Below are 16,641 nucleotides of genomic sequence, written 5' to 3'. Positions count from 1 at the left end.
TTACAAAGCTGAGTGAACAATGGGAACTTATTTTAACTTTGTTGAGCCTGAGTTTTGTAAATGGAAAGAGCATAAGAAAACATGGAGAATTCTGAAGAAAGTGGGCTTAGCAAATTTCCTAGAGAAATTTAGTGGTACTGACAAGGACTTACCCAACAATTTGTGGAGACCTGGGATGAAGGTAAGGTCATCCTACATAGTCGTAGGGTAACTATTAACATTGAATTGATTTTCAAATTTAGTGATATGTCGAACTCTGGTAAAAAAAATTTCAAAGATATTAAAATTGCTAAGGAAGTTGTTAGTAGGCTTCCTACAAAGAAACAGGAGAAGGTTAAGTTGGTTAAGAAGTGTGTTAGTTTCTTTGAAGTTCATCAAATTAAGAAGAAATGGCATAATGTGTTAAGGGCTATTATGGAACATGTTACTTTAGATGGCAGGTTCACAAGAGTCTGAAACTATCACTTTGTTTTTCTTAATCACTTCACGCATGGGGAAAATGTTTCTTTTCCATTCCATCTTTATAATTCTTTGGTTAAGGGGATTGAAAAGAATTGCAAGAATCTGACTAACCTTGTTCTTCATGAGGGTTTAATGAATATGATTGTTAAGTATTGTGGAAAGCACAAAGTTGGGGAACCATTGGTGGTCAAAGACTAGGAAAAGTTACAAGGGGAGATTTGTAAGAAAAGGAAAAGGGAGGAAAATTAGGCTAAAGATAACAAAAAGAGAAAATTTGTTAGTCAAATTCTGAAGATTCCTTTGATTACCCTTCTGAGTTGGATAAGGACACAAAGAAAAAGAAAAAGAAATAGTCAGGAGTGCTTCATTAACTTCTATAGGTAGCTTGGAGGAGAGCACAATCCATTCTGAGTCTGATATGGAACAAGATTCCAAGAAAGGTGAAAGTGTTGAAGGGGAGGAGGAAAGTACTCAGGATGAGGAAGAACAAGTTGACTTTGAGAGAGAGGAGAAAGAAAAAATAGAAGAGGATAGTGGGTTTGCTAGTGAAGACCATGAAGATGATGTCAAAAGGTCTCCTAAGAAGGAACTTGTTAAAGAAAACCTAGGGGATAAAGAAGAAGGCTCCCTGGAGCACAACTTAGATGATATCGAGAAAGGGACTTGGGAGGAGAAAGAGGAGCATTCCAAGGTCAAAAATTTTGTGAGAGAAGAGAAAGATGAGGATTATAATGAGGAAGTTAATATGATGTCTTCTAGCTCTCAAGATAAGAAGAGGGTTAACTAGGATCTTAACCCAGAAGAAAGTGCAACGAAAGCCCTAAATGATATCAATGATAATAGGGGAGAAGGGAAAACTAGTTGTGATTAGTGTGTTAAGAGATTCTCCTTGGAGAGAAAAATGGACATGGAGGATAAAGAGGACATATATGTCTAGGGAACCTCTGTGCTCGATTTGCCCTAGATGAGAAATACTAAAAAATGATAAGGCCGATTTGAATATTTTGGATATCACTAAAGTCAAGTATTCCAATTCCCTCCAGTTTGACGACTAGATTGTCAATGAAATTCATATTATAAAGAATGATATGCATGACTTCAGGAGGGAGTTGGATGGTGAATAGAATACTAATAATACCAATAATACAAGCAACTAGATTGAGGAAATGGAGGGCAAACTAAAGAAGAGAATTGAGAGAATTGAGAAGAATAAAGCAATGTTGATTACCATTCTACTCCATAGTCATGAACAACTTAAGGCTCTTCCAGGTTGAATCACAAAAAACTTAATGAGATGTTGTAGAACCATAAGATCATTAATTTGGACAAGGAGGAGGCTATGGTTGAAGATAACATGGGTCCTAGTAAAAAAATGAGAGCTAACATGAAGAAGAAAATGGAGGACATCAAAGTGGAGGAGCCCAAGGAGGACTCCATTCTTTGGACCATGCAAAAAATGGAGCAATTGGAAAATGAAACGAAGCGTTTGCTCCTAGATTTGGTCTAGGGCCCTGGTCTTCTTTGTTCTAGGCTTTCCTAGTCTATGTGTTAGGATGTCTCTTTTGTTGTTTGTTCTATTGTTTCATTTTTTGTTGTTGGTCATTGTTACCTTTCCTCCTGGTAACAATTTTATGAATGATACTTTATCATTTATTTATTTTTAAGAAGTTGTTATTGTAAAGGGTTTCGGGTCCCTTAAAAACCTATTTTTTCCATTAATGCAAAATAGTTGAAAAATAATTTAAATTTAAAAAAACAACATTACACAAAAATTCACACATTTACAAGAACAACTTATTGAGAAGCCAAAAAGTAGTGTTTCATTTATTATATTCAACATTGTTTACATATTGATAGCATAAATATTCAAAATAACTGATTTTACTATTTACAGCCAAGGGAAAGGCCTAATCCGAGACTTGAATAATAGTTTTTTAGCAAAATGAATTTCTAAAAATATTTTTTTCGCCCCTAGTCCACAAGTTAGATCAACAGGGTCTAGGGAACATGAAACTTGGAACATGGAACACTATGGAAAGTTTGAAGCCTTCAATGGCAATTTGAAGCCTTCAATCAGAAAGGTCTTTAAGCCCCTCCACGAAGAATATTTAATATATGATTATATATGAAATCATGCAACCATGTGTCATCAATCTTATTGGTGTCGTCCACTATCAACCACTTTCAAAGAAAATCTTTCCTAAGTCGTGCCCACTTCCAATGGAAAGCCAATTGTTGTTCATTCAAGCCCAACAAGAAGGGATGCTTTTTCACATTGCTCCCCGAGCCTCGCTTCCAACACTTGTTTGATTCATTTGCAAAAGGGGTCCCCATGCCTTGTTTAACCAATACAGTGATTTTGACATTGTCCTCTAAAAATGTTTTCTTAAAAACATTATGCAAAAATATCAAAATATCTAGTTGCTCCCCTCCCATGTTGAGAAGAGACATAAGGAAGCGAGACATAATGTTTGTGGACACATGGTGTCTCTTCTTGTTTCTTAAGAATTTATGGTTGAGGACCATGAACAAAGCATAGGGGGAAAAGGTCCAGTGGAATCTTATTTGTAAACTAGAGCGAACACATCCTTTAGTATCCTACCCAAAAAGGGCTTTTGCAGATCCATTGCGTTGCATCTCAACCTAATTGGTGTATCCATGACTCCAACCTTTGAACTAGAAAACAAATCTAAACCTAAGAACTTCTACAAACTACCAAAATTGAGAACAAAAAATAGAATTGAGAATTGATAGTGATAGAGGAATCAAAGAGACTCTCTAAATTGTAGTTGCATTAAATTGTTTGCAATCTATCATATCTTTAGTTTTTGTTTACCAATTAATTTACAAGTGTGGGAAATGTACTCCCATAAATGTTAGAGTGTTTGCCAAGCTACCTGGAATGTACTAATTATAATTGTCAATCTTGCATTTGTGATTTAAACCTTGATATGACATTCACTACATTCTAATTAAGGGTTGTCATGCAAAATTTGTCACATATCTCCATTTTGGAGAATTTTGGGTGGCTCTCAATCTTTCCAAGTAACTGGCCCTGAAATACATCATATGTCATTGATCTCCAATTGATCAACGATCAATAACAATAACATATTAACGATACCAAAGTGACAGTGAATAAGTTGGTGAACTTATTAATAATGGGCACTACACTTGGCATTGGTAACCATAAAGGTCACTAGTCACTACACTTGGCAAACTCGCCTTCAAATTAAACAATTTTTTCATTTACTACCAAAGATTAGCTACGGCCATTATTATGTGTTTCCCTACAAAATAATTAATTTGCCTCACATTAAAAAATTATTTTGGGTTAACCAAAAAAATCACCATCATATATTTATGTCCAAGAAAGGACTTATTTTAATTTGCTACATTTTTATGATTTTTGTTAGGGAAAGAAAAAATTTGCCAATAGATAATATTTTATTTCCCTACATGGAACAAAAAAATTGCCCTTGAGATGAAAATTTTCCTGCCCATATAATGTTGGATTCGCTAGCATTTTACATTTTTTTTCGAGAAAGATTTCTTAATGTTTTCCCTAGTTGTGAAGAGGTTATGTCCAATGACGACCTATCCATTGTCCATGTAAGGAACAACACAAATGGACCTAAGTCTTTTAGTGAAAACTTAAACTTCTAAAATAATATAGTGGATATGTTATTTGGTTACAAACTATTGATGAAACTATCTATTTATACAACTTCAATTTTGCTATGTTTTCACAAATACAGTTTGACAGTAGTTGGTTGATTTTGGTCCCCTAGTTGGTTAGTAATGCTCTAATGAAGCATAATTTAATTTATGTACAAATTCAAGAAATAAGACTATATTAACATAGTAAAAAACCTCTAGCATGATTAATATTTTTTTATATTGATATAATTATTATGTCTATTGATTTGCAATAAGTTGACAACTCAAAGGATAATATGATAGTTGAGGATTTGAACGCATTGTAAGGAACAACACAAATGGACCTAAAGTTTTTTAATGAAAGCTTGAACTTATAAAATCATATAGTGGATATGTTATTTGGTTACAAACTATTGATGAAACTATCTATTTATACAACTTCAATTTTGTTATGTTTTCACAAATATGGTTTGACATTAGTTGGTTGATTTTGGGCCCCTACTTGGTTAGTAACGCTCTAATGAAGCACAATTTATTTATGTACACATTAAAGAAATAAGACTATATTACCATGGTAGAAAACCTCTAGCACGATAAATATTTTATTTATTGCTACAATTATTATTTTTATTGATTTGCATTAAGTTGGCAACTGAAAGGATAATATGATAGTTGAGGAACTGGACGCATTATAAATAATAGACTTAAACTAGAACAAAGATTCATAACTATTGGATATGTGAGCAATGTTGGCTTTTATTTTAATTTAAAGATGTACAAACTAGGCAAACTATAAATGAGAGGTATATGTTTCCTACTTTGATTAAGTGCTTCAAATAAGAATGTATAATACTCCATAAAATAAGACTCATTGAAGTGGCTAAGAGGGTGAGCCCTAGTGGTATGGTCGGTATGGGTTGTGTCTCGTGAAAATAGGTTGACAATTTTTTGGATGAAGAGATTGAAAAAGTGGTAGAAAATGAAAAACAAATCACTAAGATGGGCTTGATAGGGAGGTTTAAAGAGTCTCAGCCAAGTCTTAGAGAGTTGCATAAATGGTTATTAAATTTTGGTGCCCCATTGTGGAAGAGGATGTTCGGATCTATCGTGAGGCATGTGGGTTTTTTGTGGTATTGCTCTTTAGCAAATATAATTGGAAGTAAATCTTGTGTTGGGAAGATAAACACATGTTATTGAAACCTTGGCACTTGACTTTAAACCCTTCTACCAAATCCTTCAGCCATGTTCCCTTAATGGATAAGACCCAAAAACCTTGTTGTAGTTTTGGTTTGGTTCTTGTTTTCAAAGAGTTTGGATTACTCTAGGTAGATTCTTTGGGACTGAAGAGGCATCCTTAGGTTTATTTCATACGCCCTGCCCATATTTTAGTTGAGATGGAATTGATAAAATCCCCTCCAACATATTTATCTTTGAAACTTACAAGTGGCGAATCATTGCAATTGCAACCTATGGATTAGAGAGGCATCCCCTTCAAGTGCCAAATATGTTTTCAGACTATGCATGTGTTATAAATTGTTGAGAAGTTCACAAATAGGCAACTTGGTGCAAATAAGTCTTCCCCCATTTTCATTTAATAGACAAAGAAGATTTTTACAAACCAAGAGCTATCCAAGAAAATTCTACAAGAACTCCACATATTGTCAAGGGAAATAAAGTTGAGAAGGGTCTAGAGGGCTTGGATTGTGAAGTCTCAAATGCTTTGGATGGCGATAAGGCAAAGACGGAAAAAAATAGTGCTTTTGTTGAAAAGTGTAAAAACAAGGATGAAGGATGCTATTTAGATATGTTCTCAAAGCTCAAATACTTGTACAACTCATGAGGATTTTTTTAGCAACAATGTCATTGGGGCAAGATTGTTCCAAAGTTGGTTCTAGCCATAGAGGTGTAAGAAAGAATATATGTAGGCCTTCTCAATGCTCAAATACGATGGCAATGATGTCTTTTGATGACTCTTTTGTATGGCAAAATGAGGCTGCAAAGTTAGAAGGATAGATGTAAGAAAGAAAGAAAAAGGGAAGGAGCTTTGATACACTCCTTCACTTACAAACTAAGGTTGGGGTAGATAGAAGCACTAAAGTGTCATATTTTTTTGGGAAGGTGGCTCCTCACTTAGAACCATCCTTAATTCCAAACACACTCAAAATCTTCATTTAATAATAAAATATTATCATCAATTAAAAATGTAAATTAAAACTTCACCGTATCCTAGATGAACCTACCCTACCCTTTTTTCATAACTCTTTCAGAACTTTAAACCTTATAAATATAGTATTCTTAATATACCAATCATAAAATGTCCACATTCAAACAAAGACATAATTTATTTTTTATAGCTTAATCTTTTAAACGCCCGTGGAAAACTATAAGCACTTATAAAAACCAGATCTATACTCAAATGTAGAATGAGCAAAACTAAGTTTAAATAACTTAAACTAGATGGCTTCTAAAAGTTAAAATATTTTTTATTATACACAACTAAACAAGATATTTCTTTTAACTGTGTAAACAGATTTACAAACTGCTCCCCAAACTTTCCGAAAATCTTCTCCGGCCGGGGTAACTCTAAAAATTTCAGCTTGACCTTAATTTATTGACAGTCTGCATAAACATGACACTAGCTTTACGCATGTGAGAAGCCACTATCTATGAACTCTCTCTTGAGCAGCCAGTTATGAGCTCTACACCCATTTCTCGAGCAGCTGCTCATACGGCTCCAAATTGTTCAGTGGCATTCTAGCACAACTCCTAATTATACAATGTCATAAAAAAAAGCATCCGCTCATGTAAACATTTCAATGCGATTTTCACAAAGACAACTGAATTCTATACAAGAATGCACAGAGACGGCAAACTCTGGGCTACAAACAAGAAACCCAATAAACGACCGCTATTGATTGGGCCCTGTACTGTACTTGTCTACAAAACAAATGCAAAAACTAAGAAGAAACAAGAAAATTTTGGTGCATCCGAATCATTTGGTTGATCTACAATGGCGGGTGAGAAGAGTTCCATTACCGACAGGAGGAGGGCTGAACGCCAGCTTACAGGAAGTATAGACCCAATACTTGACAGAAGTTATGCTCGCAAACTTGGACTTGGTCTTGATGGTGCCTTCCAGGTCGAAATCGACCCTGTTCTTCTGAATGAGAACACTGAGATCCTCACCTTCCCTGGCCTCCAACTGCAACGCCACGGTGCTCATGTCGAGCAGAAACCCCGTGGTGTTCTTGGGCGCCTGGACGATTGGGGCCGCGGAGCCCTTCAAGCTCACGCTGGATATTGTGCGCTTCTCAAACTGGAGCTCAAACTTGATGTACTCATAGGAGAGCTGGATCTTGTCATTGGGATTGTGGGCTTCGATGAGGAGGGTTGCATCGGAGCTCAGAATGAAGCTCTGGTCGAGAATGATGCTGTTGAGGCTGCCCCTCACCACATTGAATTTGGGTATGTGGGGGTGAAATGCTAAGTAGCTAATTAGGACTACGAAGCCGCCGAGGATGATGATGATGCAGAAGACGGCACAGAAGATCACGGAGCACCAGATCATGACATTGGTCCGAGGTCGAGAGGGGACGATTCGATCATCTGCATGCATTGCCAGTTGCCCTGACTCATCTACATTTATATGCTCTGTTCCAAGCCCCGACTCCTCTTCTTGCTTGCCCTTACGTTTTGGCCATAAATTTCTCAGCATTTTGGGATCCTTTAGCCCTTCAGACGCCGAGATCGGGGATAGATTATCAGCATTTCTTTGCCTTGCCTGCGCCCATGTTATGGGTCTGCGCAAGATTTCATCCGTGCAGAGGAGGGAAAGGCAGAAAACACAAGACGTTTTGTTGCGACCCAAGTTTGGGATTCTTTGTCTTGACGAAGAAGAAAGCAAAACAAAAAGGAAAATGTAGGCCCTTTGCCCTTTGCCCTTTGCCTCGCATCTTCATACTTCAATATATTCCCTGTTTCGCAGACTCTTTTTCCAGTCCAAATCAAATCCATATTTCTCTTTCTTCTTCCCGAGCAAATTCGATGACATAAATGTAGGGCTTGCTTGGAGAGATTCGAGAACGACATGGGGAATGGATGAATGCCCTCTGTGTCTCCTTTTGAGAAAGCCAACATACAAGTTGCACATTGTTGCAGGGCGGGAAAGTATTGCTGTTAGGAGCATTTAATTCCTCAATGGCTCGCTCGCTTCTCTACTATAGATCAACGATTTTGTAACGGTAAGATTTGTTTATACCCATGTCGTTTTCCATTTGAGGGAGGGGGACTAAATGTGCCCACCCTAATAATTTGGGAGGTCCACATAGTTCCATGTTTTTCTTTTTTATGGTCAATCTAGGAAATCCGGTTTTCAAACTAAATTTCCTTCAAAAGTATCAAAAAATTTAGTTTTCAAAATCTGAAAAGTCATTTAACATATCAAAGATTTGTCAATTCAGTGTGGTGATTGATAAGTGTATCGGTCTATTGATGTAATGAGCAAGACGATACTTAATAACACCTCCTTTTTTAAGATTTACAACCTCTACTAGAATCCTCCCAAGGACTCATATTCCTTACCAATTATTGGGTTTCCTCAAGAATGGACTTGTCTAGGACCGTCCCCAATGTCTAGCTCCAAGGCAATCCACTTCTTAGGTGTGAGACTTCCCACTCACTATCTAATCCTTGATGACTACAAATGTTCCTTCTCTTGCCAATAGGATCAAACCATCCACAAGGTACTCAAAACTTCAACAACAACTCCAACCGCCCTCAAGGCTTCCAAGACCTCTTATTCCTTCAAACTTATGCATTCCAAGTTGTTACTTTGACCCCACAACACATTTCATGCTTCAAGGCCTTATAAATGATCTACTAGCGATGCCTAATGAGTTATATCAGATTGGATTTTCTAATGATACTTTATCGACATAGTTGGTGAATAGGCATAAGATTTTTATTCCTATTTTGACTCACCAATGGAATTAGGGTTAGGGATTGAGGTCAGATACATACGAAAGCCTCTAGACATCTACAATATTTTTATTTAGATTTCCATATTACACCCATGAAAAAAATTATAAGAATTGCTCACAATTGCAATTCTTAATTGTGAGTAAAGAGGTTGAAGCATTCATATACCACTGGATTTTGAATACACAACCATGAGGCAACACCTCCTCAATCAATTACAATAATGTTGTCATTGTTCCTCTTGTAGCTTTTGTGTTGGTAGTTATTCCAAACAACATCAAGTCAAAGTTAACAAAGGCAATAAAATACATAGCCAAACAACAAATGCAATTTCTAGCAGATGATGAACCTCATGCACGTAAATGAACGTCCATCTCATACACATCTCCATCTTTTTGTACTTTTCTCTTGAGTGACACATAATAAATATTAAAATTAATAGTGTGTTCATGTGAAATCATAGACTAAGTATTTCATTGTCTTAAGGATTACCCTAAAAATAATGCTAATGAATTTGTTATGATGCAAATAATGGAATTAGGGGAAAGTTCATTGTTATATCCCCTTTTTATATATGTGTTAACTTTCTAGGGGAGACGACATTGTTATCCTATGCACCACTCTCTTCCCAAGAGATTCATAGAGACAATATCAACACCCTAAAAGTGCATAAGTATGTCATCTTAAATATTACACTCGAATTCCCCAAGAAATTCTTAAATTGAGGATTCTTAGACATGGACCTCTCTATCAGCTTGAATCATTATTTGAATAACGCTATGTGTTTATGATTTCATACTCCATCATCTTAGGGCTATTGAGTGATTTTTTGCACAAATGAATCAAAGAATTTATATCATTTACATCTATCTCAATAATTGGATAAAGTGCCCCCACCACCCCGCCCCGCCCACCCCCCCCCCCCCCCCCCCCCCCCAAAAAAAAAAAAAGACTTTGAATTTAAGAACAAATATGTTATGAGGAACTTAATAATCTTCATGTAAATATATTCTATATTAGGTCTAAATCAAAATAATGCAATATTTAGAAATCTTATTAGATTAATTAAATTTGCACTCAAAATGGGTTTAAGATATATATTTACTTAGGCTAAAAGAGTCATAAGAATTGAACAATGTGTAGTCTTATTATTTGAAATTTTGAAAAAGTGATTATTTCTAAAAAAGATTTTTCTTTGAGTGCAAGACATTCATAATTAAGGAAGACAATTTTCTTCATCTTGTCAACAATAACTTCATAAAATTTTGTAGTTTGTATTAGCATAGGAAAAATATCAAATGACGTCCTAGAGTCTAGACAAAGCATTGTGTAATATTGTAAGGATGAATTATTTCATTAGAAGATTAAATTAGATGTAAGATAATAGCATATGAAAATAGCCACTTGTGATAATTTTACAATTTGCAATATTATTTTAAATAAAAATCAATCAGTTGAACAAGAATACTAATTTGCACCAAGGTATATTATGACATAGATAGTTCAAATGAAAGATCAATTCAGTATAAGAGATTAGTAGGAACAAAATATTATTCCTTAGTGATAATGACTTAAGCGTAGATTCTAGAGGGCATGTAAAAAATTAGAAAAATGCATATGGAGAAGCCTTAGAAAAAAAAGTAAATGATGTCATGGAATTTTGCAAATCGCCACAAAGATATCTGAATATACATAGAATGCATAAGAGTAATCATATTGGTATAAGAATATTGTAGTGCATATAAATTATCAAACTCAAATGTACTTACTTGGAATGATTCTACCCAAAAATTGTAAAAATACATAGATACCTTGAAATTGACCACGAGACACATGTATCAAGATCGACTTATGGGAGTTGGAAATTAGAGAGCATGCTTGATCATAAGGGGTTTCTCCTAATTATACATGTAAATTCTTTGTTGGTCATGGATTTAGAACTCCTAATTTGCAAATATCAGGGTTCTAACAAGTTCATTTATCACTTTCAAAATTATAGTCACAAGAAGAAAACATGATAATTGAGAAGAAAAGAAGTAAGCTAGTGCATTAAGGGAAGAGGTGATGATTGATTCATATCTATAGGGAGAAAATATATGGGATACTAAGACAATACATTGTTGGAAATCTAATGGGAAGGTAATATGATGAGAGGGGAGGGTGAATCAGGATCTTTAAAACTTTTATCACTTCAAACATAAACCATATTCACCACACATCTCAACCTTAACCGTAACCATGCATCATCATATATCAACATGTAATATCAAATCTAACATCTAATAATATGAATAACACACATAAAAAATTGATCAACACATAACACAAGATGTGGTAACGTAGGGACCCTCCAAGGTGAAGGTAAAACTATGGTGAGGATGACACCTACAAAATCTTCACTACTATAGTAATAAAGTGTGCCAGTTAGGGATACAATTTTGATCACTTATGATGATCTACCCTATGAGGGGTCTAATCTGTTAAAAGTTTACAAGACTATTAAGTCTGCCTTGATGAAAGGATTTATACATCACAATAAAGTGAGCAAGAGATTTACAATAGGCCTATTAGGACCACTTTGTTAAGAGATTCACCTAATACACTAGTTAGAATGTAATTAGTACCATGATCCTTTGGTATGCACTTGATTGCTGATAATAGATCTTTTTCCAATGTGTAATCACCTCAATGTGATTGATATGCAATATCATCTTTTTGCACTACTTGGTCGCCTTACTCCTTCAACCTCTGATTCACCTTCAACTTTGTAATCTTCTCACTAATCACTTCAGCAACTCAAAATTTTGTCTTAAACCCTTCTTTTATAATCACCTCACAAAGCTTCTAGATCTTGATCAATGATTAGGATTCATATTTTTTTCCACTTAGTCCTTATTTTCTGATTGGTTGAGCATACAACATAGGGATTAATGATCTGCAGCTATAGGCATACTTACCTACTTGGTTCTCTCCTCAAACATAGAAACATATTTCCAGCTCAGAAAAAATGGTTTACATATGAGTTTGTGTCATTCTAGACATATATACAAAAACTATGTAACTTAGCACACATAGCTTCTTAACGCTCGACTTAGCTTTTTCTTCATGTTGTCCCTCGCCATGAACTTTGGTCAGCATATATTACTTATCCTTGCTTTTCTTAGCTATTATAACACTTAACATACACTATTCCTTCCTTCTAGATAACTTGGCCTATGTGTTGCCCTCTGAACTACTCAACAACAACTAGATTTCTCCACAATGCTTATGTACACTCGACAACTATATCTTCCTTGGCACATACTAAACTTATTTAGTTCTTCACTTTGTAGCTTGGCATGTATGTTAGCTTAGTTGTAGTGGTGACCGACCAACTTTGCCTAGTAAATGCCTAAGTATTTTACACTAATAGAAAATTTACCTTCAGGGTAAACATACATCTCACTAATCAGTAAGATCAAGATGCAATAGAAGTTCCACAATAGGATATCCATTCCTTACCACATAAGGAGAAGATTTCAGAGCTAGAAGTGCAAGAACCGGAAGGAAGTAAACATCCAAAGGTTTAACATACTGTCAAGGACCCAATTATACATTATGAACCTTTGGCTGCATTTTCTAAGCCTCTTTGGTTTTTGAAATAGTTCAACCAAGGAAATGATGTGCATTTAAAGTATATGATGTAGATATGCTTGTTCTAGGGCAGTCATTCTACAAGGTGGAGTCAAGTTGGGCTACACAAAGAATGCCATATGTCATATGAGATGGCTTTAGTAGATGGAAAGCATAGGTTGGAGTATCATCTCCCAGGATAACCATAGCAAATATTATTCCAAATGATTATGTCATGAAAGAGGTTTATTTAGGGGAACCCACATGACAATATGAGAAGTCATTAGCTATATTGGGTGCGAAGCAACTCTTCAAGTATCTAGATTAGGACAAGAGCCAAATCCTAGATATAAAGAAGGAAAATCTAGTCTTAAAATAATTTATTTAAAAAGTAATTAGTCCCATTTACCCTAATAACCCCAAGGCCATGATATAGGATGCATCAAAAAGTAAGCAACCCCAAATATTTCTACAAATTCTTTTATCAAGGCTTTTATGGTGTGGACCTTATATATTATTCTACAACATTTCAAGACAATTATAAGTAGGAGCACCTTGTTGGGAACATAATAGTGGGCATTAAAATTTGTTTACATGATGTCAATAAATGGGAAGATACATAGATTTACCTAAAGAAGATTTAGAAATAGAATTTCCATTTTTTTTCTCAAGTTGTAAACTCAACAAGTTTGATATATGGTTAGATTCCATGTACATCTACATCAAGGAGTTTAGAGTTATTTATGAGGAGATTGAATTAATGTAAATTGATGTGTTGTAGCTAGCCAAAGGAAACAAGTTCTTTGATGGAATTGATCTAGAGATTTATCTGGATGCAAATAAAACATAATTGTACCCTGTCAACAACATTCTTTGACGGTTCAATGACTATTAGATAACTGAGAGGGGATGAATCAGTGATATCCAATTATCCTACAAGACTTTAAGAAAATTAAGTACTAATTGAAACTTCATAAAATTTCTCAATAATAACTTGGTAACCACATTGAACTTCTCAAATCAAACTTATATCAACTTTGCTTCAAATTGTTATCTCACTATTCATTACTTATATCGAGTATCAAAGTAATAACTTAGCTTATGTTGAGTTACAACATTAAACAAATAACATGAAAATAAACTTTGCAACACATAAGAATTTTCACATTTTGACACATATATTTAAAGTGAAACCTTGTAAGGAAAAAACCACCTTGGAATCGAGAACCCAAAAAATTCTCTCTTTTGAGGTGAGCTCTGTTAGGATCCAACCTTGTTAAAGGTTTTCATGCACATTTTTAGTGTGACCTGGTTAGAAAAGTTTATCTAAAGATCATTAGGACCTTATCACTCCTTGTCATTACTAAAGATTTTCCTCTTCTAAAGGACTTACAAATATCACTAATTGATGTTACCATATAAGATTTCAAAGACTTGTTAGGTCCACTTAGTTAAGAGATTGTATATGGTGTCCAAGAGGAAAAGGGAGACACTTTTAATAGGGTTGTAGGACTCCACTTTTCCAGGCCACTAAGCCATTCAAATATGCATATGAGGGAAAGAGGGAAATTTCCAAATATGATTCCACTTACAATTAAAATTAGATTAGCTAGAACCCAAAGGAAGAAGGGTGATAATACTAAATTCATATTATAGAGGGGAATGCAATACAAGGAAATGTTTGGCCCTTGATAGGATAATGTGACTATGAAACTAAACTAATTGCTTAAATAATGTAAATATAGATTTTATGTGTACATAATTAGCCCAATTAAGACGTAAATCTAGGATAAAGATATGAAAGGAAGTGAAATATGGAATACTCACCTTGAAATGAGTAGAGGGAGATGTATTTTAGCTCTAAAACTCATAGATCTAAACTACTTCTGAATATTCATTTGTGGATCTTGAAATAAAGTGATGAAAGGAACAAAACCTAGAAATCTCCTCGAAAAAGGAGACTGGAGGACTAGGTTGAGTTGGAAGAATGTCCTATAATGAGGTTGACATAGTCTAGTGACCTGAAATTGACTTCTTGAGAAAGCTCCTAAAAAGTAGGTTCTAGATCTATAAGCTCGAACTAGTATCCTGCAAATCAACAAATAAAAGAATGGTTTTGGGGGTTTTGTTGGAGGAGTGTTTTCCTTGGTCAAGCCCTAGGTTAAGGAATTAATTGTAAATCATAAATGTAAATGTAAAGGAAACAAGATAAATGTAAATATTCACCTTGCTTATAAAAATCCTTGTCAATAAGGATTTTTCATGATGTATGTTGTAGATCATGAATTTGATATGAAGGATTAGGATATCTCCATAATTGTAATGGATCTAACATAACCACATCATGGAGCCATGGATGTAAATATGAATAGATGAAGAAGACAATAAATTCTTTAACGTAGTTCTCCTCCCTTAGTAGCCAAAAAAATTATAGATCTCAAAGAGGAAATTCCTACAAAAGATCCTTGAATGCTTAAAGAAGATTTTCTTGCTTGCTTGAATTCCTTGCCTTGAGTCCTTGATGAGATGTCTTGAGAATGAGATGAGATATGAAAATGAATCCCTGAAGCCTCCTTTTATACAATTTTTTGGGTGGGAAAATAACTCAGGTTGACAAGGGAGTAAAATTAATTAATTAGAAAACTCAAGGAATTTTGGGCCCCAAACCCTGTAACCACTGGGGACTAGGTTGACCCAAGTCGACCTAGTCCTAGTGGATAGATCAAAAAGGCCATAAAATGCTCCAAAAGGTGGTACATGTGAAACTACAAGATGATAGATTGATTAGGAGATATTGTCAAAAGGGTATCATAGCGACACCTATAATACCATGTCGAAAAGTGAGTGATGACAAAGAAGCATGAAATGGAAGGGGAGAGCAGAAAAAGAGATATTGAGAATATGTCCATCCATGGTCCGAGAAAGGAATTTTGGAAAGGGTGCTAAAAGGTTTTAAAATGCAAGTGTGTCCATTTTAAGATGGTACATTTAACCCCCACTTTAGTAGGAGTATGAATTTCCTAAATCTCATGGTAAATTAGATCAAAAGAAAAATATGATCTTATCACAACTTAGGAGACAAAGAAATCATCAAGCTAGGAATAATGCATAGATTTAAAGATAGCCCAAAAATCATACTAAACTAGAAAGGCCAAAACACTTTAAGCCATGCTTAGAATCTGTATTTTCCCCTAAGAGACTTGAGTCTTTATGAAATCCCAAAATCACAATAAGAGAGATGTTACTGATAAGAAAGAGAGAGGGAGGGGGGTGTGATCAAATTGCCCAATAATATTTGTGTTCCTTATTATGAAGCACACAAAATAGATAGGATTGAATAGTCTACCAGGTTTGTGTGCCTTATATTCAATCCCATGAAAAATTAAAGGAGGTAGGATCATATGGTCTAATGGGTTTTTTGTTCCCAATAGTCAATCCCACAAAGAAAATAAAGGAGGAGGATTGAATGGTCTGGGGGTTTGTATTCCCAATAGTCAATCCTACAAATTTATTTCTTGTGACAGATTTACACTCCCATTTTATAATACTCCTATATTATGAGAATGGTTTGTGTATGTGCTAGGATAGGTCAAATGGTTTAGCAAGTGTGTGTGGCATGTTGGTTAACCAATCCAAGACATGTATAAAAAGAGAGAGTAGTTAGCCCTAGTAATTTGTGCCATGCTAGTGTACTCTACATGGTGTGCTTGAAAAATAAAAACATATGAGAAGAATAAGGGGACCATTTATGCCCCCCTTTAAGATGGAAAAATAATTTATTATTTTGGCATCCTAAGGAAGTGATGAAGAAGGATAAAGAAATGTCAACATCAAGATAGTATCCACAAATAACACCTAGTCCAACCAAAGAGGTCACAACTCCTATGAAGGTCATGGAAGGGTAGAATGCAGAGACACCATGCATGAAAT

The 16,641-nt window shown here is 35.0% G+C and overlaps 1 protein-coding gene across 1 annotated transcript; it reads right to left on the bottom strand.

The window, feature by feature from the left end:
• Window positions 1-6,584: 6,584 nt before the first annotated feature.
• On the bottom strand, window positions 6,585-8,310 carry LOC149535097 (uncharacterized). Its single transcript, XM_089806720.1, has one exon. It carries the CDS (start codon window positions 7,835-7,837, stop codon window positions 7,115-7,117), a length of 723 nt encoding a protein of 240 aa, XP_089662846.1. The 5' UTR covers window positions 7,838-8,310; the 3' UTR covers window positions 6,585-7,114.
• Between the last annotated feature and the right edge of the window lie 8,331 nt (window positions 8,311-16,641).

Source organism: Cupressus sempervirens, chromosome 10 (assembly GCF_028749045.1).
Source record: "Cupressus sempervirens isolate cs-2001-9-10 chromosome 10, ASM2874904v1, whole genome shotgun sequence".
Taxonomy (NCBI): Eukaryota; Viridiplantae; Streptophyta; class Pinopsida; order Cupressales; family Cupressaceae; genus Cupressus; species Cupressus sempervirens.
This window is presented reverse-complemented; position numbering and strand designations above follow the sequence as displayed.